This window comes from Anser cygnoides, chromosome Z (genome assembly GCF_040182565.1).
Source record: "Anser cygnoides isolate HZ-2024a breed goose chromosome Z, Taihu_goose_T2T_genome, whole genome shotgun sequence".
Classification (NCBI taxonomy): Eukaryota; Metazoa; Chordata; class Aves; order Anseriformes; family Anatidae; genus Anser; species Anser cygnoides.
The window spans coordinates 10,076,142-10,103,528 of NC_089912.1; the positions used below are offsets into that span (position 1 = coordinate 10,076,142).

The following is a 27,387-nucleotide window of genomic DNA, read 5'->3' on the forward strand; positions in this document are numbered from 1 at the left end:
GAGAAGCAGAGGGGCACTGTGAGGAAAAAGAAAAAAAAAAAAACCTAATGTAGTCTTAAAGAAGACTCTGAGAGAGTGTGGGGAAAATTGCTTAGATAAGCCTAAACACATCCCAGAATAGGCTAGAAATAGATGGTATTTACATCAGGAGTCCATTTGTTGCCATTTTGTAAGTAAATAGGCTTGGGATAGATTTTGCTCATGTGTCTTTCATGTCTAACACAATGTATTAGTAGACTAAAAATATCCTTTTTCATGCTGTATTTCAGGGCACAAAAAAAAAAAATTAAAAAAACCCACTCCAGAACTCTTTTCATGCTATACTTCACACAGCTGCAAAAATTCAGTGTGTGCATACTTATCTGTGCAACTTTGCTCTCTTGTGTCACTTAGAGTAGAGTTACTAACATGCTTAAGGTTTGCAGAGTGTAAAAAAGTGGAGAAATAGGTGTTGCAGACAAGATATAGAAAGAAACATTACTGCCTGAGGGCAGACTACTGATGGTGGTGAGAGGGGGCAGAAGACTTGAAGGTGAAGGGCTAAAAGATCTTGGCCTGTGGAGAATGCAGGGAATAACAGAAAAAATGCAGAAAGTGAAAGAAACAGAAGAGATAGAAACAACGGGCTGACAAGATCTGCTACAGCAAGTCTCAGTTGTGTTTTGAAAAATACACAGAGACATAATTTTTCTTAAGTGAAAATAATTTTTCTTATTTGAACCCAGCTCTCAACAAGATGGTACTAAGCTTACTGAGTTAATTAGAAATGCGGTTGCAGTAAGCTGATGTTCTGCAAAGCCTATAAACCCAGTGCACTGTGATTTATTTTGACAATATCACTGATCCTACTTCAATCACTGAACTCCAAAACCTACACATCCTGTTTAGACCTTTGGATCAAAAGAACCCTGTGAATCCAGAAGAAGACCTTAGCCACAGAAGTTAAAAGCAGAGAGCAAAACCTACCTGGTACTTTCATCTGAAGAGTAGAAAAATGCATGGATCCGAGGATGAGTAAGATTTTTATTCCTTCAGGTTCTTCCTTGCCTTCCTCTGAGGAAATGTCACGTGGAACCTAATAAGGGTAAATGAAAAAAAAAAAACACCACCAACAAAAAAAAAAAAAAACTATAGAAATTCAGCAAGTTCTATAAAAGTGGCTTTAGACATATTTGTGGGATTTTAACACGTAATCTTTTTTTAGGCCAAATGAGCACACAGCAAGACACTGGACTTACTCAAGCTTTCAACTGTGCTTTCATTAGGGTGTCAACACCATTTACTCCTTGGCAATCCTTTACAGAAGCCACCCCAACAGCTGCTGCTTTTTGATTGCTCTAAACATTGCTTTATATCAGCAGAGGGTGATGAGAAGAGCGCTTCCTTCCCCAAAAGTACCATCTATTATCTTTGGTCATTGCCTGCCCTGTAAAAACCTGCAGGAGGAAAACAGTTTGCTTCTAAAGTTTCTAAGAATATTCTGAATCCTTAGCAAAAGATTACTATCTCTTCTAAAATTCTGAACTTCACATGGACATTAAATATATCCCCACTTTATATATAACTGTTGATTTAATTAGAAAGCTGCCCTTTACCTAACACAAAGGAAAATGGCATTTAATGCATTTATAACTCATTCGGCTTTCTGTTCACTCATTAGCAGCACACATTTTTCACCTGCATTTTTCATTATTCACAGTCAGTCTATTTTTACAAGAGTATTTTGACAACTTTTTAACTGCAAACGCTCACTGATTTTCTGGCAGTCCTCTGCAGAATTTTTAGCAGGATATGCTTCCCTGGCTTGGTACCAGCAGAAATCAGCATTTGCTCTTCCAGCAATTCAATTCAGTGTATGAAGCCCTTTTTCGGGGGTTCCAGTCCTTTGGTTAAATTACCCGGTCCTCAGCAGGTGCTGTTAATTCGTACAATGGCAGTGACCCCGGTAGAGCAACAGCAAATAATGCATTATGGATTTTCCCTGCTTGGTTTGCCATTCTTCCAGGTCCCTGCTGTTACCACTAGTTGCCTGGTTCGATCTCAAGGCCTTCTGCCCAGACAGGGTGATGCTCTGGGTGTGATTAACTCATTACCACACACATGGGCTTATTCCTCCCACAGCTGATGACTTCTTGTGGAACCATCACAGGGGGTCCTGCTTCTGCTAAATGCTTGTTGGCTCTGGCTGCATAAACTTTTTTGGTCTAAAATTATATCAACATATGATTCATATGCATCCGAGCTAACGTCAGACACAAGCTGATGAACTTAACCAACACATCTGCCCTAAAAACCTCTGAGCAGATACTGTCAGAAAGTGTCCCACAGCCTTGGTAACCTTTTGATGGTTGATCTGAGAAGAGCAGGTCAATCACGCTTCTTGCTTCACTTGGCTCTTTGCTGTCTTCAACTCACTGGTCCCAAAGACACGTGGTCAAACTCTCTTCTTGGCTTCCTTTGAGTAACTTCATTAACCACAATATTTTGCTCTTTACCAGTCCAGAACCTGACCTTCCTCAACACAGAAAATGGGACATGCAACTTGTTTTATAAATTTATCTCTTCCTTCATTTAAAATACTGTCAACAAGTACACAGTGCTTTATCTATTCATACCTGAGTACTATGGTTTTGCTGTTGAATGGAAGAGTAACAACAAAGACATCCCAGTCTCAAATTACGTGGATTTGCTGCTATTCCAAATTTGCTACAGATTTCAAAGAAAAAAAAAAAAAAGGCTCGAACAAGGAAAAAATAGCACAGTTTTAAATAAAAATGTGGTTTTTAAATGTCTTTTTTAACACAGTCTGGAGAACTGCATAAAGACACACATATTTTAGTCTGAATTCTACTTATTTTAGATTAACATTTTTTTCCTGGGTGTTTTGCACCACTGTAACTAAACCAGTTGCTATATTAGGCTAAACAGATTAAACTTCTTCCTGTAGACAGGTTTAGCCCCTTGACAAAGTTGCAGTGCTCCGTAACAGCCACAGGCTGTTACCAAGGCATGGATAGCACATCTATACCTGTAATTTTGAGGGTTCTTTTTTATTATTATTACTCATCAGTGAATAATTCATAGCAGCCATAGTGAATATGGTTTCTTTTTCTGCTCCACAATGAGCCTGTGCTTGTGCTTGTTTCTGGAATATTTGTTGCTCCCCAGATTATTTTTGAAATGTATTCTCTCAGATGGCAGATTGATCAAAAGCAACTTCTTGCAAGTGTTTGATGGACAGAATTCAAATGCATGATAGGTTTCACCAGACAGGGCTCAGGATAACTTTTTTATTCTACTAATTTCAAAACCGTAACTGCAAGATACAGATTTGAGCTAGAACTCATTCATTTAATTAATCAGGTGTGGATTTATTTAGGAGAGTAAGGGAATTTTATTTTTCTTTGTCCTAATTTATCAACAGTTGTTGCAAGCATGCAGCTTCCAACCAATCAATATACTGGAGGACTCTTGTCAGCCTTGAACTGATGAAATATTTATTTTTTACAAATATATTCATACATGTCCCTTGTCCTTATGGAATTTTCCTTATTCTTTAGGATATGTGGAGAACCAAAACAAACTGAGGACAAAAATATTGATTTTATATGTGTAAATAATTATGGGGGGGGAAAAATACGGAGTTCATATAGCTGGAGTGTTTAACTCAGTTAAACACAACTGATCCCTCTCCTGTCAAGAAACCAGTGGCTTAAATAAAATCAGAAAGGTTTCCTCAAAATACTATCTGCAGAAACCACCTACTATTTTTGGTAGACTGAGATCATAGCAATTTGTCACGAGGCTGTCTAATATTGGATTTCCTTAGCTCTCTATTCTCCACCCCAAAATGCTTATAATCCTGTATTAGAGAGAAATTTTCTCTCTCTAGGTCATGTCAGATACTTTTTTTGGGCACAGTGGATGCACTGCTGGTTTTGTCTTCTCCATTTGTTCCACTCCTAGCCAAACCAAGTAGTTAAGCACCATCAACTTCCACATGAAATGCTCCCCATGGCTGGATAAGGCTTTGGGACATTAAGCTGTGCTTGGGGTTAACATACATTTTTAGGAGATCCTCCCAGAGGATCTGATTTTACCCTAGAGTTCTGCTTTCCTCCCTGCATATTTCTTCAGGTTCAGTTCGTGAATACTTTTTTGTGTGCAATTTCCAAACAATTCAGCATTTCCCTCAGCCTGTTTACTACTGAAGACCCCTTCTCACGTGGCAAGCAGATGATTCTGAGATGCTAGAACATCTTTCCTGCTTATACTGAAATTTATCAACTACAATAATATTTTCCCAAGTGATGTTTCCACAGTTTCCTGTTGCCTGCAGAAAAAGTCTGAGGTAAAAGAGGAACTGAATGCTTTGAAGCTGATCTGCATTCCAAAGAGCCTCAAAAATGTTCATTTCTCATCAGACTTTATCAACTATAAAAATCCTTTTGCCATGAATGTTAGAAGCAGCCAACAGCCACGTTGCCAGCTGTCACCGTCACTGCTGTAACAGCAGAAATGCCCAGCTTGCTCCTGTTGGGTTGTGCCTAACCCCACCAGTACACCCACTGAGGTCAATTACCAGGGACATTCAGCAGTGGCAATGTTCAATGGTGGGGCTGAACCTTAACTATGAAAGCCGAGTAAAGGACAGAGCATAATTTTGCTTTTCTGGAAATAAGATAGAGAAGCACCTGAGCTCAGTGTGCCAGTGCTCTCTGCAATTTCCTCTTTATACCTAGAGGCACGCGTTATCCGTAGCAGGCTCCCTCTTTCTCTCCATCAGCTCACTTATAGCAGCTGCCCTGCAGTGGAAGTAACCAGCACAACATAACTGCTTTCTTCTGGAGACCTCTCATTTAATCTGGCAATGGTCATAGTAACCCAAAAACTTCTTACACAAAAATCCTTTAAAATGCAGAAGGCAAAAATTATATTCAAGCTATCTGAAGAGCCTTACTGAATAATTTACCTTTCAAATGCATCAAGCTGCTTTGCCTTTCTTTTCAATACTTCTAAGAAAAAGCAAATAAAAAATATTTTTGCCATTGCTCTTTTCAGAGGGATAGGAATACACAAAGCTTTGTTCATGAAAAAATCTAACCCTTCTTCTGCATGTTGTCATTATGTTGCCATTTTTTATGATTTCAGGCTTTTCCTGAAGATTTACACAACAGTGGGTGGCCACACGATGTGTAAGGGTACAGCTGATGTTTGCTTGTTTTTCCAGGCTTGGAAACAAAACACAGAAAACCTTCATTTTCTTCCTCCTCTTCACAAAGCTCTTAAGAGTTTAAAGCAGCTTGTCAAAAGGATGCTTCAAGAATCTCCAGTGGTGCACAAGTAGTGCTCTGTATTCTGAGATCTTTCCTTCCCAGTAACACCCTTCTGTTGCACTGTGAGGGGCTAGAGCACTGCTTGAGTCTGCATTTTATGGGAAGAAATTGAAACTCAGTAAGGACACATATAGCAGAGCTGGAAAGAACACCACAGTTTCCAAGCCAGGATTACATCATAAACCCTGAGATATCTTTACTCTTTCTTCTCAGAGGAGATGTCTATCCCCTGCTAACCAGCAACCCTGTTAAAAATACCTGTGCTTGCTCCAACACAGCCCACTCGGGCAATGGGAGTAATTTGATGCTGGCAGTAGCACTTGTGACTTTCATGAGAATGTTGTTTAAGGAAACTTCAGTTTTTAAAAATACATCGGGCTTCATTTTTTTTCTTGAGTGTGTATTTAAATTCTTCAGTTCTTAGGTTGCTTCTGGATCATAACGAAGAACATTTGTTATATGAATATGTCTGATTTAACTCTTGCTTCTTCTGTACTGTTTTACCAGGGGAGTACCCAGCATCACATTATTTAAAGGTTCCCTTGAACAAATGCCACACATCCAGTTCATCTATTTCCTTCTAAAAACACGACCTTGGGTGAATGCCATTCTCACTTGTACTTTATCTCATATGTCAGCATTTTATGGACATTTCCCTTTTGCCACCGTAATCTCCTACGTGAGCCTAACTTTCTGCATTATTTAGCCTTCTAAGACATTTACTTGTATCATGTATTTTTTCCTGATATCACTCTGAAGAGGGCTTAATTGTAATTTAGACTACATTGCAGATTACACCCCTGATGGATAAGCCTGTTCTTGAGCCCAGATGCATAGGAACAAACTGCTGAATGCCTCCTTGATGCAGAAGACTCTTATCTCCATTCATGCACATGCCCTTATCAGTGTATTTGAGTCAAACAGATAGATTGGATAGCACATCTGACACCAGGTGTCCTCCTAGGACATCTCTTACTGAAGCAAAGAGCAAGCAAGATGTACAGTGTCTCCCTGAGATTCCCTGAGTCTCTAGCTCAGCACTGTGCCCGCGCGTAACCAGGTGATTTTGTATTTTTTTTTCTCAGTGTTCCATGTCTTAATGGAAATTGCAACAAGAAGCAACTTCTAAGGAATCATTTATTTGTTACATAAACACACACACACAGACCAGTGAGCTAATATTGTGCAGAAAAAGCAAGTTACTGGGGAAACCAGGAGGCTGCTTCTCACCATTACAACCAGGTATGGGCTCAATCAGCAGGTGGAGCTCACCTGTGAAAACACAGCCCCAGGAGGCTTTCCCTTCTGGTGAAATCTGGGGAGGGAGCTCTGCTGGATGCTGGGACAGGGGCTCATTGTTCTGGACAGCATCCTTCCGGGGCATCCCTGCCAAGCTGCATCTTCTGCTGCACAGCTTCAGGCCGTGCCCAAAGGCAGAGTCCAGCCCAAGGCAGCCATCATGACTGCGGTTGGTGAGGTGGCTCCTGTCCAACTCACTTTAGCTCATATCATCCTTATTAAGGCTAATAATTTGGATAAGGTTCTCCCTGTTGCTCTGAGTAAGGATGTGCAAAATCAGTGCTTTCGATGAGCAAACAGGAGGGTTAAGCCCACGCTGCCGCTGCGCTTCTCAGAGGATGAGGCAGTTTGCCAATTTTGCAGCCCGTGGTAAACTTGACAGAATTGTTTAGCTGGACAAATTGGGTGAATTATCTCCTACACAAATGCTGTTGTGGCCTTTCTGGAGTTTGCTTATTCAGTCTTTTCCTGGTTTTTACACCACCCTTACAATTCAACTTTGATAAGCACCCATGATATCTCACTCCTCTCCTCCCTTCCCCACAACTAAGTCCAGAGGCAGCAGGAGGAAACCAGATACAGGAAGAAATATGTGATCTTGCCAGTGCTACGAGGTAGGGGGTGCCCTCCTCTCCTTCTGGAAACTGAAGACTTTGCCTGAAAGTCAGTCTATTCATTTTCACTGAGCATTTATTCCAAGTGGCCTCCAGAAACCAACCAAACCCATGCAAAGGTGCACATAGCCTCCAATAGTCTTGTATTTGGTGCAGAAGCATGGGGGAAATGATGCAATGCTGAAGGCACCACAATGCCAGCAAATCAGGGCCGACATTTTCTTCAGAACTATGGGCTTGCTCTGTTAGGAGGTAAGGTGGTTGTCTGACCTGCCTACTCAGACAACATTGACGTTAGTAATCATTTTGACACTGATTTCAAAGGGCGTTTTCTCTTTTCCCTCTTCTCCTCTCCCAGAATTTTCACAAGTGCTTGACTGTCATCCTGGAATAAAGAGGCAAGCACATACTTATGTTAAATCCAGCGTGGTCCTACAGGGTGTGACAGTGTCTGATTTTCATGGGGAACATCCTTAGCATGGCCATGACAGAGGATCTCCCTCTACGTGAAAGAATAATTGGAGGAGGGAGTACCTGCCTGTCTGTTGGCAGGAGAAAAATCACTGTTCACAGTGGCAGCACACAAACACAAGCACACACCATGCTGGGAACCACTCCTATGCTCCTGCTGGCACAGAGGAGGTGGGGCTGCAGTGGGGATAGCTTTTGTCCTAAATGACTCCCTGTGGAGAACGTTCTTCCTCTCTGACTCAGTTCTAACACATTTCTGGCATAGAGCTGGTGTGTTTTGGTAGAGTTTAAAGGCCCGTGGTCATACCCCTCCTGTACACTCAGGTTTGGTGAATGTACCAAAAAGTAGCTCTTCCCCATGTGGTCGGCTCCAACAGAGTTTGACTCCAGGACTCAGAAAGCTGCAGGAGACTTTACATTAAACCATCTTCTGGGTTGCCAGATAAGCACCGCCCTAAACCAAGGGCCTCCCAAAGGCTCTCTCTCTGTGCCACCCACTGTGATGCTCCAAGCAGTGCTGGACCCATTCCTACCTACAGGAGCCGCTTTCATCACCATCATATTAACCTTGAAGAGACAACTTGGGAGATTTGGTAATACAACTGAAAAGACTTGAAAATAAAAGCAGCTACAGGCATTGGCAGAAACTTCAGGAAGTTATATCCACAGGCTTAGTGCTGAACTGGATTGTAGGGTACTTCTCTACTAGTTTTAGCTTTGCCCGGGATAAAAATCTCAAAGGTGAGAACAGCAGGGGGGAGCTATGAGAGAACCGGCAGGTTGAAAAACATGAACAAGTATCAAACTCAAAATATATGGCATGGACATAATAAGTGGCAAGTGGGAATACTGCGAAGGTTTTATAGCTGCTTGTTGGGGAAGATATACGCCGCCACTTCAGACAAGCAGCAGTAAAAGCGACAGATCGGATCACTCACATTACCAGAGAGAACAGTTCCCACCTGCAAGGAAACCCTTACTTCCCCCTTCTGTCAATGGAAACGTTACCTTTATACCATTCAAGTGGTGGGAAGAAGCTGCAAGTGAATACTAGTTGCTTACTTTTTTTTCCATTTATATGTACCCAGAGTGTCTTGAGATCTTGTGGTAATATCAGGTTCAGAGAAGAGACCATAGAAACTGGAAGGGGCAGTGGGCTGCCTGCTGCTGCCTGGCAATGCTACAAGACTGCAGCCAAAATGGGGAGAAGGTATAAAACATCTCACCACACATTTTCCTCACCTGCTCTTTGTGCATCCTGGGTATAAGTTAAAGCCAAGACAGGTCTGACAGTACTCAGAGTTATTCTGGACTTGTACTGCCAGGAGAAAGAAAATGAGAGCTTTGTTCAGGGAGTAAGAACTGTCTCGTTCTCATTTCTGAAGCAGCAAAGTAGCACTTGGTCCTGACTGGTGAAAATCAAATTAACTTCAAAGGGCTGGTTAGAACTCAACAGCAGGCCTGCCTACTCCAGAAAATTTACAGGCATAAATCTGGAGTAGCTGGTGCACTGTAGATTCACACCAGACCTGCACAAGGGCAAGGTGAAGTTTTTCAAACATAATACTTAAGTACTTAACATACTTAATTCAGCTTTGGCTACCTGAAGGTGTTTGCAAATTCATAAATACTTATGGCTGGAAAAAGAGTTGTGGAGGAAGGAATGAAAGGAACATTCAGAGTTTTATTTTGACTCTCTTTTCCCCTTAAAACGGTAATTAAAATGAAAAACTTGACATGCTGAAATGTTCGAAACTGTGTTTAGATAATTTGGGCATCTACATAGAAAAAAAGAAGATAATTCTTTGTGCGTGGAAAAGTAAATTTTACCTGAATGCTTTATTTTTCACAGAATCACAGAAGGGTTGAGGCTGGAAGGGACCTCTGGGTCCACCTGGTCCAACCCCTGCTCCATCAGTGCCACCCAGAGCAGACTGCTCAGGACCACGTCCAGGTGGGTTTCGGAGATCTCCAAGGAGGAGACTCCACAGCCTCTGGGCAGCCTGTGCCAGTGCTCTAAGCAGTGTTCCAGTGCTTTTCCCTAATTCTCATTTTTCAGTGATGGTTATCATCATTGGAAAGCAAAAAGGGAAAAGAATTTCATTGCAGGCTGACTGATAATAAATCCCTCACCCCGATCCAGGGCTAAAGAGACAGTGCCTGACACCCTGCATCTCAGCTAGTGACTCAGGCATTTTTAAAAAATCTGAGTGGCTAAAAAAGGGACAGATGAACATGAGCTTAAGCAACTGCCTATCATGCTCTGTCAAGCCCAGGCAGCCTCCCCTGTGGAGCAAGGGAAGCAGAAAAACACAGATTAGAATGGGAGGACAGCACAACCTGCTTCCAAGCGAACCAAGTTGCTCGGAGGAGCCAGCCCTTGCAGGAGGACGCCGCGACACAAACAGGAAAATCGTTCAGCATCCCAGGACACAAACTAACCCTCCTTCATAGAAATCACATGTCAAGCAAGCGGAAAGAGCAGCAAGAGGAACATGAGTGGTGATTTTAATCTCATCTCCCCAGTGCATTTTTCATTGCTGAAGGGTTTTCCCCAGCTTTAAGGGCAAGGCTCAGCCACCGACAGAGGCTGAATGCTTTCTGTGGTCACTGTCCCCAGCAGCCAATGCCACCAGCATTGCTCTGCTTGTGGTTACCCGAGAGGACGGCTGATCCCCAGAAGGTCCATCCGCCTGCACCAAGCTGCCTGGTCTTATTTCAGCTGACTGACTGGCACAGAAGGAAGAGCAGAGCAGATGCTCTTGCTGCAGCAGCCCCCATGAGAAAGGGGAAAGTAGAAGGCAGCCAGTCCTTGGACCAAAGATGAAAAAAACAAACAATAATCTGTTAAAATTTAAAAATTCATTCTGCCTTGGAAGAGGGACTGCAGTGCTGCTAAAAAGCAGAGTGCAGTTGACTCACAGCAGTCTCAAATTTATTTATTAATCCAAACAAAATGTGCCTCTTTTCCACATGCACATTTATGCAAATAAATTGATTACACAATCTTCCAAATGTTGCATGTATACACTTTGGTGAGGTTTACATCCTTTCTCAGACCACTTTCTACAAATATTCCAGATTCTCACAGAACAGCACTTAGGGTTTAAGTGTCTTCTTAATTAAAGCCTGTGCTTTGGTATATCAAGGGTATTGTGGAACACTTTATTAACAGGAATATATTTGAGTGAAATTAAAAAAAATATATGCAAAGAAAAGCAATTCATAATTTGTTGCTATAGATAATCAATCTGTAAAGCACTGGAGTCTTTCAAGTCAAAATTCTTGTATCACCTGCAGAGTTTCCCCTTTCCACACAGTTCAGGTTTCTGCCTGTGACCACTTGCTATGAATTGCTCAAAAATGAGCTCCAAACCAGGAATTATCTACAGCAGTAGTCCCAAGACTGGGACTGCATGATCACCAAAAAGAGCAGAAATTGCAATCTGCTCATAGATAATCCACAAACAAACAAACAAACAAAATGGAGATACTGATTTCCCTTTCTCAATTGAATTCTTCTGTAATTTTCAGAGCTTTTTCAGTAATCAGCTTGATTACATTCTCTGAAAGCTTTTTTTTATTATTTTTTTCTGACTGGTGCAACCTGTGCCCTAAAGCCATACAAGGAGCCGCTCCTATAATGAAGTTTTAGATAACTGACAGTTTAGGCTGTCTGTTAAGACACACAAGACTTATTGTTCCTTATAAAAATTTTAATGCATTTTATCCAATAACCAAGCTTGAGGCTGTGTACTTCTGAAACCTAGATACTTATGTAAAGCTTGTAGTAGTGTTATAGACCTTGTTACTCTAAATACTAGGCTAGAAGTCACAGGGTCTCCAAGATGCTGGTTCTACCTGTGGTTGACAAAAGTACCGTCTCTCACAGTGGAGCCAGTATTTCATGACTAGTCCCGATGAAAATGCCAAAGAAAAGTCATTACTTAATTGCACAGCAGAGAAATTATATGCTTATCAGTTTTTTCCAAGCCTGAGAAAAAAGATGCAAACACAGAAAACTCCTCTGGAGCTGTACAGAGCTCACATGAGCTCATGCTTACCACCTGAAATCTAGCTCTTGTGTCTCTGGGAAAAGAAACCCATTTTTCTCTGCACTGTGTGAAACCTTCTATATTCAAAGCTAGTTCTCCCAGCCAATAATTATTTATTGCTAAGGGAGGAGACTTTGAATACTTCTGTTAATATGACCCACTCCTTCAAAAACAATGAGGAAAAGGTACAGGTGGAACCAGGGCTGATCAAAGATAAAGATTCCAAGAAAAAGATGTGATTCTAAGGCTACAAGAAAAAGGAAGAAAAGGGAAAACAAACAAACAAACAAACAAAAAACATTATTAACTCATGCCTTAATCACAGTATTATCTCACTTCTGCACACAGCAGGCAGTGCATTCAGTCTTGGCATACACACCACCACTCTGCCATTTGCAGTTTGCTACTGAGGGACCACCACCAAGAGCCACGTGTGAATCTGGAGGTGCAGTGTGAAGGAAGTTCTGGCTTTGCAGGTCAGTTGGACAATGGTAATGCACACAGGTGTGAAACAGCGGTAACATGATGGACCTAAGGACATCGGAGGTGAAACCATTTTATAGAGATGAGAAATATCAGCAGGGTTGTACAAGACCTTGGTAAGACCTCACTCTGAATACTGTGTACACCACCGGTGAGCTCCCCTCACAAAAGATGAATTTAGCTCAGAAAACATGCCCTACAGAGCTGTCAGAGGGTAGTGACTACATCTTTAGAGCGTGAATAAGTGTCTCCTGCTACACGGATTCTGTGTACGCCAAATTAAAAAAAAAAAAAAAAAGGAAGAAAGAAAGGGAGCATATGATGTTACTTCATAAATACCTCCGAGGATAAATCTCAAAGAAAGGCAGAGGAAGGTTAACGTCCAAAGGAGAGGAGATCTTTACATTAGAGAGCAAGGCCAGCACTAGGGCAAGGTGAGCTGCTTGTGCAGGAGTTAAACAAAGATTTCTGACTGCTCCAGAAGCGAAGGTCTCCGTCTGTCCTTCCGCACAGGAGCCCGCAGCGCTGAACCAGCCAGGGAAGGATGCCAGGACTGTCAGAGGCACAAAGGAGGTTCGGGCTCCGGGTGTCCCCGGGTCGGTGCGCCGTGCCGCCGAGGTTATCGCCCCTTTAGTGCACAAGGTGGCTGGGGCACAGGGTGCCGGTCCTGGAGACGAATCGCGGAGCGCAGAAATAAGCTCAGAGAGCTCTAGTGCCCCGGCCAGAGCATTAAACCGGGTGTTAGCGCGGCTCCCGACCCTGTCTGGGATTAGGGCAAATCACCAGCACGAGACGCGGCGGGGACTTTGCACAGCCCCGGACACCGTCGCGCCTGTCCCCTCTCTGCCCCGTTTTCCCTCGGGAGAAGCGCTCTCAGTCACAGACGCGATTTTAGAAAGCGTTTGCGGCTCGCACACGCCGAGGAGCGGCTCCCCGCGAAGCGGTGGCTGCACCAAGAAGGCACCCAGCTCAGCACCCAGCTCAGCACCCACCGCAGAGGGGCCGAGGGGGTCCGCACAGCCGCGGGGCCCCTCTCTGCGCCCCCCACCCTCTCCTCCAGACCCCCCCTCCGGCTCTTGCGGGCGGGCAGTCCCGGCCGAAACCCCCCGTCGGGGTCATCCGTCGGGGCTGTCCCGGGACGCGCCCCCGGGGAAGGGAGCGGGCGCATCCCCGTTAGCCCCCTCCTTCCTCCCCGGTGGGGCGGGCGGCACCCGGCCGGCGGGGGCGGTGGCGACTACAAGTCCCGGCTGCCCGGGGAGGAGCCGGCGCGGGGCCGCCGCTCGCCGTCCCTCCCGGTGGGAGCGCAGCGCAGCCCAGCGACCGCCGCCCGGCAGCCCCAACTTTTCCCGGAGCCGGGCGGGGGGGGGGGAAAGCTGCGGAGAAAGGGGAGCCGGGGGGGGGGGGGGGCTGCAGCTTGGGGAGGGTGCTGCGTGTTGGGAAGAGGGGGGGGGCTGCACTTTGGGGGGGTGCTGCACCTTGGGGAGGGGGCTGCACCTAGGGGAGGGGGTCTGCACGTGGGGGGGGAGGGGACGACAACTGCACCGTGTGGGGGTGCTCCCTGTTGTAGCCAGGGGTCCGCGAGGGGCGGTCCGGGGGCTGAGACCCCTCCTCCTCCGTCCCCGGGGAGGGGGCGCGGTGATAGCGGGGCTCCATGGGCGGCGGCGGGGGCGGCTCTGTGCGGGGTCCGCCCGCCGCGGCTGATGCCGCTGCCGGCCGGCCGCGGGGCGGCTGATGCGGGGCGGGACGGCGCCGGGGCCGGTGGTAGCGGCGGGGGTCGTGGCGGGGGTCTCCGGGCCATGCAGGGGCCGGGGGTGTGGGGTGTCGTGGTCCGGGCGTGCCTGCTGCTGCTGCCGCCCTGCGCCCTGGTGCTGGCGGCGGTGCCGGGCTCCGCGTCCCACCCGCAGCCCTGCCAGATCCTGCGGCGCATCGGGCACACCGTCAGGGTGGGGGCCACCCACCTGCAGCCCCGCTTGGCCCCCGACGCTTGGCCCCGGGAGGGGGCGGCGGAAGGAGGCGGTGGCCCCGAGTGGGGGGTCCCGGCGGGGTCCAGGGGCCGGCGGCCGGGGGGCGGCGGTGAGAAGCGGGCGCCCCCCGCGCCCTCCCCGCGGGACGCGCTGCTGCTGGCCGTGGCGAACCTGAACGGCGTGTCCGGGCTGCTGCCCTACAACCTGTCCCTGGAGGTGGTGATGGCGATCGAGGCGGGGCTGGGCGACCTGCCCCTCTTCCCCTTCTTTTCCCCCAGCGCCTCGTGGAGCAACGACCCCGTGTCCTTCCTGCAGAGCCTCTGCCACACCGTGGTGGTGCAGGGGGTCTCCGCCATCCTCGCCTTCCCGCAGAGCCGCGGGGAGATGCTGGAACTCGACTTCGTCTCGGCGGCGCTGCGCATCCCCGTGGTCAGCATCGTGCTCGGCGAGTTCCCCCGGCGGAGCCCGGTAAGGAGCTGGGGAGGGGGCGCATGGGGGAGACGGGCCCCCCTTGCACGGCGAGAGGGCAGCGCCGAGCCCCCGCAGCGCCGGGGTGGTGGGCTGCGGGCGGCGTGGGGAGCGGCAGGGAGCGGGTCCCGCCTGGTGTCTGCGGGGAACCACGCTTCTGCACCCCGGCTGGGAGCCCCGGGGCGGCGGGGGACGAGCGAGCATCCCCCAGCTTGCACGGGAGAGGGACCCGGCGGTGACAGCTCAGCCCGCGCTGAGTTGCGGGCCTGAGAGGAGGAGGCGGGCTCCCGCGCTCCACCACTGCCTGGTGGGAAGGGGCTTCTCTGGAGGTCCTCGGCTTGTCCGTTGGAGAAGCTTCCCGGACCAGAAGAAGGTTGTGAGCCAAAATAAATGGCAAAAAAAAGGTTGAAATGAACGTCCAGGATGCCTATTTGTTGCTGGTCTGAATGCTGTGCGCTGTTGGTGTGGGGTAGTGTCGATCGTTCAGCAGGTGACTGATTTCAGGGAAGTTGTTCACCGTAACTTGACTTTTCATTGAGATGTCTAAAGCTTTAGCATTTTTTTTCCTTACTTTCAGTTCATGCATTTCCGCTAGATCTGGTTTTTGGAGCGCTGAATTGCCCAGATAAAATAGTAGAAACTAAACTCTGACTGTGTCTGTTTGATCATGTAGCTAAAGTTGTAGCAAAGAAAGTCACCGTGCTTGACTGTCCTAGGCACAAATAATAGTAGTATCTGAGGGGAGCTAAACTTTCTATCGTGCAGAGACAGCATCTTAATGTTGCACACTCTGGAAAAAGATAACAGCTCAGTATGTTGCCAGTGTGGGTTTCATGCCAGAAATCGTGTTCTGGCAAAAGAGTAGGAGGAAAATGCTCTCATCCGTGTCGCCCATGCAAGGGAAGTTGCGAGTAAAATGGCAGAAGCTGCCATTTGAGTAGCCAGGAGAAACAATTGCTTTATATAAAAAGACATAGCTCAACTTTGCGCTCAAAATGTAATCAGAAAAAAAGATTACCAACTGAATTTGCTTTGCAAAATACAAAAAACGTAGCCTGGATATGTATCTTCTATATTTCTTGTGTTAGGTGGTGACAGAAAAGGTGGGAAAAGAAGTGCTAGTCTGTAATTGAAGGTTCAGCCACTGTGTGCAGGTCTAAACTCAGCTAGTTTTCTCTAGCCCAGCAAAAAAAGAAGGTAATTTGAGTTTCTCTGCAGATTTTTGCACAAACTCAGGGGTAATCAATGCCACCAACTGCCGTGACCGCTGCATGTTTGGTGCATGTAGCGCCCAAGTTACCTTGGTTGAATCTACCAACCTTTCAGTTACACTCTCAGTTGTACCTGAGTCAACAGCCAAAGCTTCCTAAGACCAGAGCCCGAACCCAGCATCTCCTTGCTCTGTTAAAATCAGGAATACTTTGTGTTCCATTCCAGATGGGTCTGAGTTCATCTGAAGCTGCCTGAGGACACAAAAGACACATTCAGTGCAGGGTTATAGACATTGTTCCTTTCCACAAGCTCCAAGGTTCCTACTTAACTTCAACGTTATTCTCACTGGGGAGGCGAGTGCTCATTGTCATGAAGGTCTTCACTGGATAAATCTGTTCAAATCAGGACTTTGTTCATAAGCAGATGTTTAAATGTCAGTCTTCAATGGCAATGAAACCAATGCCAGACATTAAACCTGTGCTTAAGTGCTGAATAGATTCATTTTTTTTCAGATGAGCTAAAAAAATCACTCTTCAAGGCTTTGTGGATTTAAAAAAAATCTCAGCCTTATTCAAAGACCAGCAGGTAATACAAGCCTATTAATCTCCAAAATTGGCTTGGAGAGGCTGAACATCTCTCTGAACACTTTGTTTCATACCCTCATGTAGTATACACCATTTTAGGCCAACTCTGGAGGCCTTACCTCACACACTTCCCACAGTTATGGGATTTCCAACACCATCCCGGTCCCGGGGACCTGGCAAGGTTGGCCATAGAAGCCCCCGATGCCTTACTGCCTGCTGCACCCCAGGATTTTGTCGCTCTGTCTCACACTAGTAGTGGTGTGAAGCAGACATCCCCCAGGCCTCCCACCTTCCTGCTCCGCAGGCCTAGGGCCAGAGGCCGACCACCTGTAGCAGTGCTAGAGGGGGCAGTCAGCAGTGTCACCGTGGCAGATTTTGCTCATAAATGGTCTGAGTAGACATTATTTTCAGAGGCGAGAAGCCTGAGAGCTAGGGGCTAACTTTACTTCTGAGGTGGGATGCAGCGGCCTGCATGGAGCCTCCCTCCCTGCAGGTCGCTGGCAGCAAACCCCCCACACACTTGCCCTTGAAGAGCTTTTCCTTCAGGAACATCACAGATGTGCTATCAAACATTACATCTGGTGGGCAGTGTCCTAGCAGCCAATCCTCACTCTTATTCCAAGATTTTGTTAGGATGATTTTACAGTAGCAACAAACAAGATCTCATTTTCCATGTTGTGCCATGATGGAAGTGTACAAATATGACACCTGTGCTGCTGCTGAGTGCTAACAGTCTTACTCTTTCATAGAGAAGTTTATAATAAGCAAATACTCATTGTAATTGAAAAGCACTTTGCTCTTTGAGTAGATCTTCTGTAAATGGCAAAAAGCAGTACTTGAAATGAAAAGGAAGATCAGTTTCTAGAAATGAAATAAGTTTTAATGCTACTGGCTGTTGCCTCCATTACAATCGACACTTCAGAAGTATAACATCAAGAGGAGATCCATGGTCAAAAATGTCAAAAGTAGACATCTGAAGTAAGCTGGATGCCTAGTGCTTTCGAATGCTGTGCTCGAGCATCCTTAAACTTATGTTTCTGATTCAATTCCACCCTTCTGAAGTTAAGGGGATAAAAAAGCTTGCAGTGTTCCTGCACAGCAATTAACGATCACATGGCAACAGCCATCACAAAGATACAGGGCTTGTCCTGTCACAGGCAACAGCTTTTGCTGAAGGCTCAGGGTTGTTTGTGTCAAAACACACAAACAGCTTCAAGGGATGCTATGCAGAGTAAAATGTGACTTTTTTTTTTTTGATTTGTATATGTGATTTAGTGACTAACATATACTGACAGTAAATCCAGACACTGTTGTGACCTGAAAAAAGCTGTTTTCTTTTCTGAGTTTACTGTCACTCCCGTAAATTTTCACACTCTCAGTAAGCAAAAGTAACAATTTATCACCATCATTCAGTAAGCAAAAAACCGCTGGATTTCCTTACTACTTACACGAATGCAGATTGCACTGAAGCTTTGACAGATCATTATTTTGGAGACAGCAGCTCATGAGCACTGATGTCATTGAGGCAAGGCTTGTCATCTTACATGTGTTTGAAGGAAGAAGCACACTTCATTTTTTCATTCCAAGACTGCCAGTGTCATTAATAATTTTCCCAGAAATGGAACAGGGAAAAGAGATAGGGAACAAGAACCACAAGGAGATACAGGGATATCACTTCTAGTACAGAGCCAAGAGTTTGGGAAGGATAGCCCATATATAACCTATAATTTCTATTTTACAGGAGATAGTATCAGAAACACAAGGGAGATAATGTTTGCAGCAGCATTTTCCAAACTTCAGAACTAATGGAGTATTTTTAGTGTGCTTCAGATAAATCAGTAGCTCTGATGTCTTTTAACATTAAAAGGAGTCTTCTCAGAGCAACAAAACAGAGCAAAATAAATCTGAATCATCTTAGTTCCTGCATTGCCCATCCATGCTTTATCTGGTTTCCTGAGTAACTGGAATTGCCAGCACTGCTGATCACTGCTATGACTTCAGGGAGGGTCAAAAGAATACATAAATCAAATCAGAGTTTTAAGTTAAACGGTGAATCTTCTGGTAAAGTAGGAAGCTCATGCTCAGAATAGAGGCTTTAAAAGAAACTCACCATTAACATCTGATTTTTTGTTTGTTCAGTTGTGTTTTTTTTAAAGAGATTTGTTGTGGTTTAACCCGGCTGGCAGCGGAACACCACACAGCCATTCACTCACCCTCCCCCCTCCCTCTCTGGGATGGGGGAGAGAAACGGGAAAGTGAAGCCTGTGAGTTGAGATAAAGACAGTTTATTAAGACAGGAAAATAATAATAATAATAATAATAATAATAATAATAATAATAATAATGATGTGTAAGAAACAAGTGATGCACAATGCAATTGCTCACCACCCGCTGACCGATGCCCAGCCTATCCCCGAGCAGCCGCCCCCCCACCCCGGCCAGCCACCCCTATATATTGTTTAGCATGACGTCAGATGGTATGGAATACCCCTCTGGCCAGTTTGGGTCAGCTGTCCTGGGTCTGTCCCCTCCCAGCTCCTGCTGCACCCCCAGCCTGCTCGCTGGCAGGACAGAGCGAGAAGCCGAAAAGTCCTTGGCCTGGTGTAAACACTGCTCTGCAACAATTAAAACATCAGCATGTTATCAGCGCTCTTCTCATCCTAATCCAAAACATAGCACCCTACCAGCTACTATGAGGAAAAATTAACTCTGTCCTAACTGGAACCAGGAGAAGATTAAATTTTCTTTTGAAAAGAAAAAGGGAGTGGGGATGGGGAAAAGCTTCTCTCCAACTAATAGCTCAGAGTCAGTTTTCTTCCTCCTTCAAGACAGGGTTTCACTTTTATAGAAAACTCTTTCTGACTGGCAAAAAATAAATAGAATAAAAAATAAAATAAAATGAATAAAAATAAAATAAATTAAATTAAATTAAATTAAATTAAATTAAAATCTCATTGTCCAGGGGATACTGCAAAACATCTGTCTAACTGCAGCCTCTGGTAGTTCAATCTATCATTGCTGATTTGACTTGGTCCACATATCGGAATTTGTACTAGCTACTGTATAGAGGAACAATATGTGTTCAGTCTTTCTCTGTGATCAGCCCTCCTCACCTCACTGCATAAATAGCATGGCACACAACTGTTGAGCACTTGAGGAGGGTTTGTGAGAGATGTTCTTGGGGGAAGAAAAGGAAAAAAGGATGGAAATTGAAAGGCCATTCCTCTTCAAATAAAGGTCTCTCTGCAGTTCTGCTGTAGTGCTCCTTTTGAAACTTGCACAATTTAGGCTACAGTTCTGCTATAAAGCAAGAGTCTTTTTCTATTGTCACCTAATATAAAACTTCATTTTGCCTGTAGTCAGTTCTCCTAGAGTCATAAATTCTTTAAACACAAATTTAGAGGTGTAACTCACGTTTTGCTAGCAACATCGTTGTCCTGGTGTCATGTGAGATCTCCTCATTGCAACAGTCTTCTGCTGAAATGCAGCAATGCAATGCTTGCTCACTGATCCCATTTCAGAATCAAGGTGAACTCAGGTACCTGCTAACTGCTGCCATCTCCTGCCTCTGACGTGCTCTTCTTCCCAGTATTTTACATAGTTACCGCGTTGTTACTCTGAGAATGGTTTTGCTTGTGGTTCTGGTCTGTGTTGAGCATCACGGGCTGTAAGATGAGCAGAGTTTTGATGGTTCACTGGGTTGTTGGCTGAAGCCAATTTGTCTGTTACCTTGAAGTTGACAAATGATGTGTGTTGAAGGGAAAGGAGTTCTTGTTTATATTCTGGTCTATGATCAGAAAGCACTGAAGTTTTCTCAAAGTGATGTTGGCATAACATTCAGAAGTTGTATTGGCACCTAATGTATTTTGAGGGTTTTTTCCTTGTTCAGTGCCTTAGCTCAGGGTCTGTTTTCTCCACCTGTTGTACACCCGATACCCCAGGGTCATCCTTACCTGTCCGCAAAACTGTCATAATAAACATTGTTTGAAATTCTGTTAGAGGACATCCATTTGTTTCAGTTCTTGACTAAAACTGAAAATTGCAGCCTACCTACCTGTGGTGACTTTCTTAAGAACAGTTTGTCTGTAAAGAAGCTTTGCATACACAGAAACATGGGACAATGGAAAGAAAATAAAGAACTACCTTCTTTATTCTGCTTACATTATATGAGGAGGATTCAGTTCATTGTGTTTGCAAAGGATCGTTTTTTTGGAATGCAGGAAAGTGGTGAGAGTTCTCTCCTCTGGATCCTTAATTCTAACATCCCATTGAGACAGAAGGAGTACTCTGCTGTACTCTCTGAGTACTCAGTACTCTGCTGGGGTGAACTTTTCCAAATCTGACCTTTCGGTACTATTTCCTACCCCTCTCATTAGAATAAAGCCCCTCAGAAACCCACTGAATTTGCCATCCTACCATTGGGCTTCTAAAATAGGGGTGTCTTGCAGCTTACAGTATTTTAGCATGGCATAAGATAAACGTATACAAAACTTTGAGTTGCAAGATTATGTCATTTTGTCAACTGTTTTGTTATGGAGGAGCAATATCATGAGTTGGAAAAGTGTTTACAAACATGTTAGTTTAAGACTTGAAGCTCTTTGTAATGCTAGAAGCTCATTTAGTATTCCTTATCACCTAAGTTGTGGTAAAATATTTCAGCAGCCTTCTTAAACTCACCTAAGTGCCTTAAACACCTATGGTAGTGTAAAGGTGTTCTTATTTTCTAATACTCGTAGTTTGTAACACAAGTTGTGAGGCTTGGTTTGGTCAACCACCAATCATACCATTGTTCACGATCAATAATTTTCTGTACACTTTTTCCTGGCAATTATTATTTAAGGAAATGTTAGTCATGCCTCAGTTTGCATGTCTGCGTATTTCTGAGTTGGGGGCAACATACTGATCTGAGACACTAGAAACTGGATAGTGCAGGATTGTTTGAAATACATACTCCAGAGATTCTCTGTTCGAGTGGCTTCAGCTCAGCCATGAGCAAAATGTCTCAAATACAGCAAGGATTGACTACCCAGATTCAGAATGTGCACCATGTCTGTAATTATTTAGGGTATCTGACTTTGTGAATCTTTTGATAAAATTATGTCAATGATCACTTTGTTCTTGAAGTGCATCTAGTTCTGTCAAGTTTTATCAAATCACGTACTCAACTTCATAAGCTCTATTGCAGTTTCAGTTATATTAATTTCATTTGAAAAGGGAGATTAAGTGTTACAATTTGAGGGTTAAGTGTTACAATTTGGAAAGGAGGTGGAGGAAAGATGATCCTCTTAGTTGAATACTGTACCAGTAGACATTTATTATATAAACTAAAAGAAAATACACTGAATTCATACAAAAACTCAGAAGCAAAGATACCTGCCTTGTAGCCTGATGTACATTTGTCTGTTAGTCCCCTTCCTTGCTGTACTCATTATATGGTAGTAGATTTTGGAGAAAATACACAAGCAGGCTAGTAACAAGATTTTCTCATTCCTCATCTTGTGCAGCTTTTCTGATGGGGAAAAAAAAAAAAAGTTAACATCAGATTCAATAACATCCATGATGTTTTCTTTTGTGTTTTTGCGCTTCTAGGTATTCGCAAAATGATGTCTTCCTCATTGCATAGCCTAGAAGAGGTCTTTTATAACATACTGGACAAACACATGTTGATAATGAGTGAAAAAAATACGGCAGGGTTAAACTATTAATTATTATTTTACTGAATGACAGCTGTTGTCAGAACAAACACCAAACTTAGTGGTATTCACTAAGTAAAAATTAAATATTGGCTGAGATAGTAGATACTAGTAGATACTATATGAATACAAAAGTTACAGCAGCAAACAGACAAATGTAAGTTAGGGTGTTCAGTATAAATTCCCTCGAGAATTTGTCCAAAAAAATGTAAGCACCTCATATTTCCACTAAAATTTGTAGCAGACCTAAGTAACCTGCGAAAATTAGCAAATAGCCAAGTATCTTGCCATGCTGTATATTATTCAATTTGATGCTCACAATTAAATTCAAAGACCATTTATAAACATTCTCATTCAGGGTATGTTTAATGGGTTGTTTATTATTTAAACAAATGAAATATTGAAAGCTCATCAAATAAGATGTTTAGTTTGTGTGTTCCATTCACTTTCTGCGTGGCTTTCCTTGCAATTTTGTATGTGAAAGAAATCCAGGCATATCACAGCTAGAATTTATATACTTGTGATTAAAAAAAAAAAACTGGAAAAAGCATAGTTTTTTTCCACATTCCATATCTGTCTTTCAAAGAAGAATCATGTTTCTGTAGATGTGAGTGAAGAGCTTTTAAAGAGGGGAAGGACCGTGTTTTCAGTTCAGTCAAACAAAAGGGCCCACCAAATCTCACTGCCATTCCAGTACTTGCAGAGTTTATTCTGAATAGCTAAAAGGAGACACAGAAAAGAGAGGGAAGAAAACAAGAAATCACAGTGAGAAAACTATAGACATAAGTGTAAGTGACACCGGGGGAGATAAGGTGAAAATAAACTGAACTGAGAAACAAAGGAGGAGATGCCCTTCTCTGACTCTTAAATTCTGTGCCTCCAGAAGCAGAAAAGCAGGAGAACTGAGTTATACATGAAATCACTGTACCAGGCGCTGGGGTCACCAAGCAGAGAGCAAAGCATCTCTCCCATGTCAGGGCTGAATTGGCAGGGCTGCGTTGCTCCCTGGCTAGGGACCGTTGCCTCCACTGTGTAATTCTTCCCGAACAAGTCACACAGACCTCCCAGGGGACTGCTGAGCCAACAGCTTTGCCACGTGGGGGTCAGGCGTCTTCTGGTCCAGCATGTCACATCGCTGTGAGACAGAGCAAGCTCATGCCAACACATGCAGCATCAGATCAGTAGGTGCCTAAACAGGACTTGATAATACCCGGGAGCAAGTCCAGACACAGCGGCTGTGGGATGGCATCGCTGGATGTCAGTGGCTGTTCTTTACATCTGATCTGGCCCTGATGGGCTGACCATTTCTGCAAGTATCCCATTGATAAGCCAGGCTGGTTCTCACCACCATGGGGAGAGGATGTGCAGATGGTGGAAGTAACAGCAGAACTGGGAGAGGGATTTAAGCTTGAGTAGGCAGCAATGATAGATGATTCATTTATTAAGGGAGTCACACTCGAGCAAAGCCATTTGTGCAAGGGACTCCTCAGCAGTGTGACTAACAAGTCCACGATCTGGTCCCGAGTGTTTCGCAGCTGTCACATCAAGCTCCTAATGTTACTTTTGGCAATTATTGACAAGTACACCAAGAGCTGCCAAGACTAAGAAGGGACTTGGCAGCGAGGCACACCACAAACCGCAGCAAAACACAGCATTACCTGCCACTGGTGGAGGGCGCTGGAACCAGATGTTGGCACACAGCTCGCCTTGGGATGTGGTTTTGGCTTGCACATAGGATATATGTACCCTACAGGTGTAAGCAGAGGGCCTGTGAGCACTGCTGTCCCCATGACTGGCCACCCCATCCATCCCTGTAGGGTGTGTGTGCAGGGCCAGCGAGCGGGCTGATGGTGCTGAGCCCCTTGGCTGCACACAGCTGCTTGGCATCCCCCTTGCAATGAGCTGCGGAGCTGGGAGAGTCCTCTGGAGCTGATGGGAAGGTTTCCACTTGGCACCCTGCGGGAAGGATCTGCTCATCAGTGTGCTGGCTTATTAACTTCTATCGCAAGTACTTCGGTCACCTGAATCTGCCTGGCTGCAGATGTGGAGGTGGACAGGAGGGGAGAAAGAGTGATCATGAGCACAGGTGCACCCTCCACTGCCACTAAAGCACAGCAAATGGGGAAATTACTGTGATCGTTTGATTGGTGCTGTTATAGAGAAGAAATCAAATGTCAGGAAATTCAGAAACAGGCACCATTTTCCTTTTCTTGCTACAATATTTTTATTACTTTTTCTTCACCAGCTTTCATCTGTGATGATAGCTTCCAAAGCCTATTTTACAATGTAGAAAGTATTTGAAATGCATTATAAAATCTATGGATATGCTGCACAGGCAGATTTTAAACTCTTAGCATTTCCCTAAAGGCGTACTATTCCACTTTTAGCTTTTTTAAGAGTGTGAAGGAAACGATTGCCCATGCTGTTCATCAGACATTTTACTAGGCTTTCTAACTTAAGACAGAATTAAAAGACGAGATCGATCTTTGAGCAAAAACTGAGGTTTTAAAAATGAAGCTTCGCATTTGATGCAAGGAAAGAACTATTAGACGTTGCAATTAATAGCCAAAAAGAGCAGCTGTATTATGCACCAGGCTCTCACAATGTTGCTACTGATAAAGCAGTTACGTTAGACTCATCTTAATAGCGTACTCACTCAAACCAGCTTAAAAAGAACTTTTCTTCTTTTTTTTTTTTCAAGCCAGATGAAAAGTCAGTATTATGAGTTCACAATTTGATAATTTTCTGGAGCTATTTTAGATGAAAGCATAATTATTTATCAATTTCTCAGCTTGTAAGGCTCACTCATACATATATCAGTTAAACAGCTCTTAGTAGGAGAACAGTTGTTTCTAAGAATTTACTGTACTCGACATAAGCATCTGAACATGGGAAAAATAGATCTGGACATAACTTGGAGCTGATAGCTGCCCTCCGTAGAGTGTACTGGAGCTGTTCTAGCTAATAGCATGGAGTTTTGCTCCTGCATTAGAAGGAGAGCAACAAGGTGAAACAGAGTGACTTGTCTGGGCTTTCTCAGCTTAAATTGCATGTGATAGGTGCTGAAATGTAGAGCTCTGATGGGACAAATACATGCCCAGTAACAGCCTTGAGGGAAACAGAGGTAAGCAGTTAAAGCAAAACACATCGGTGCTTTTGGTTTCAGCTTTGGGACATGAAAGCTTTGAATGTCATTGCTGTGATAGCGAGACAGGATTTTCCAAGGGCTTTTTTTTGAGTACAAAACCAAGCAGGGCTGTGAAGCAAGGTTCTGCTCCTCTCGTCTCTCCTTCCTCCTCACTCATCCATCAGCACGCAGCTGGCACTGGTGACACTTGGTGATGCTGGCTGGGGTGCCTCAGGACCCCAGAAGAAAGTGGTGTGCCCAAGGGAGTTTGGTGCCCTAAGATCCCCACGTCCCCCCTTGTTCCCAGTTTGGCAAAACCAGTTACACTGCCTGGTGTGGCAGGCCAGCGATCCATAGCTGCTGCAAGCCACCCGGAGGGGCAGCTCCTGCCAAACTCACGCTGGCATCAATAAAGTTGTCTGCTGCAGAGCTTCAAATACCTCATTTATGTTTTTCATGAGGCAGGGGATGCTAAGCTGTGCAGAAGACTTGGTAGAGTGGAGCTCAGCTGCTGCTTGAGTCTGAAGGGCACGGAGAGGTTGGGAGGAGCAGTATTCCCCTCGCTGGCTTCCAGGCGTGCTCAGGGTGTGAGTAGATGTGTCTGATCAGTGCAGCTGGCAGGCTCAGCTCAACTGGGTGTTTTTCTTGGAGTGAAAAATAGGGAGGCAGTGATCAAAGATGGCATCAGTGTCAATTTCCCAGGGATTCTGGAGAGAAAGAAACACCTATTAATCACGTCTTTGAAAGTTCTTGTAAAATGTATTGGTATAGAAACATGTTGGATAGACCAGTGTGGTTAACAATACCCTTGTGGCCTCTGATGAAGAATCCTGCATCAGCAGTCAGCCCCAGGAAGGCAAAATGATCGTTATCCAGTCACCCTTATGATCATCCTTTTATACGGATGAATTATTTACTTAGTACAGGGTAACAAGAGTACACTTGTTAATGAAAACCTGCTTTCTTCATTGTTAGACTCGTAAGATCTCTTCAGAGCACGTAGTTCTTCTAACAGTATTTATTTCACATTCATCATTCCACATTTTGTTTAATGTTATCTTTCATTGTATAAATAGAAAATCCTCCAGCGCAGAATACTCGTGGGAAAGGATTCCTTCATACTGAGATCTTTTTTTGAGAAAGAGAGATGGGTGAGTGGTCTGTTTTGAATATTGATGCCCAGAATCCCTAGGAACCCTCAATTTTTATTCAGCTACACCATTTTGTACCTTCTCTTCCATTTTCATTGTGCCTTGCTTCTTTCATCCTTTCTTCATCTTGCCCCCTGGTCTTTGTTCTGAGGTCCTGTCTTCGACTGTAGGGTAATACAGATCCTAAATTAACAGAGACTTGACTCCAGAAAAAGACCGCAATGCTCTATTGTGATACAAATGATCAGCAACATAAATTGCTCATCACTCACTGTTCATCACATTTTCTGAAGAGCACCAAAAATAAGACACTTATTTATAAATAGCTCAGCCTGCTAGTTTCCAGTGAAACTGAATTTTGTATCTTCCCACCATTTTGACAGTGCATATAAATATGTAACATGTAGTTATGTGAAAGTTAGCTGTTCCACGATGTCCTCTGTGGGCATTCACAACCCATACAGGTTCACAGCAAAAGAATAAATTGCAAATTGAGACCTGTGGTGGGATGCAGCATACCACATGATTAGCATAAGAAAGATTCCTTGCTTAGAGAACAGGAGTTTGTTGCCCAGATCATACTGCTCTTGTATTCCTCCCCAGAAGTGTACTTTAAGAGGAAAATGAAGTGAGAACTCACAGTGAATAATACATCTGATAATTACTGACAATTTTTCTGCATGAAAAACACCTGAAATTTCTGGAACAAGCATGAACAACTAGGGCTAACTGCATCCTGGAGCTTCCAAAAATTTATGTAAAAACTTTCCTGGCTTTGAACTGGGACCAGTCTGAGATACGGGTTTGGTTGCTTGGCTAAGCCACATGGTATTTTTTTTCTCTTCCAATCTGATGAACATGAGAATTGGAGACATACATGGAAGCTGAAACTTGCAAATACTGCAAGCATACACTTCTGTTGTTCATTTT

At 44.4% G+C, this 27,387-nt stretch overlaps 1 protein-coding gene across 1 annotated transcript in view; it reads left to right on the forward strand.

The window, feature by feature from the left end:
- Nucleotides 1–13,772: 13,772 nt before the first annotated feature.
- The window catches only part of GRIN3A (glutamate ionotropic receptor NMDA type subunit 3A), a 72,775-nt gene continuing 59,160 nt past the window's right edge, over nucleotides 13,773–27,387 (forward strand). The window contains exon 1 of the mRNA XM_066987734.1: nucleotides 13,773–14,690. Within this exon, the coding sequence (XP_066843835.1) occupies nucleotides 13,959–14,690 (732 nt within the window). The 5' untranslated portion in view covers nucleotides 13,773–13,958. The remainder of the gene's footprint in view (nucleotides 14,691–27,387) is intronic.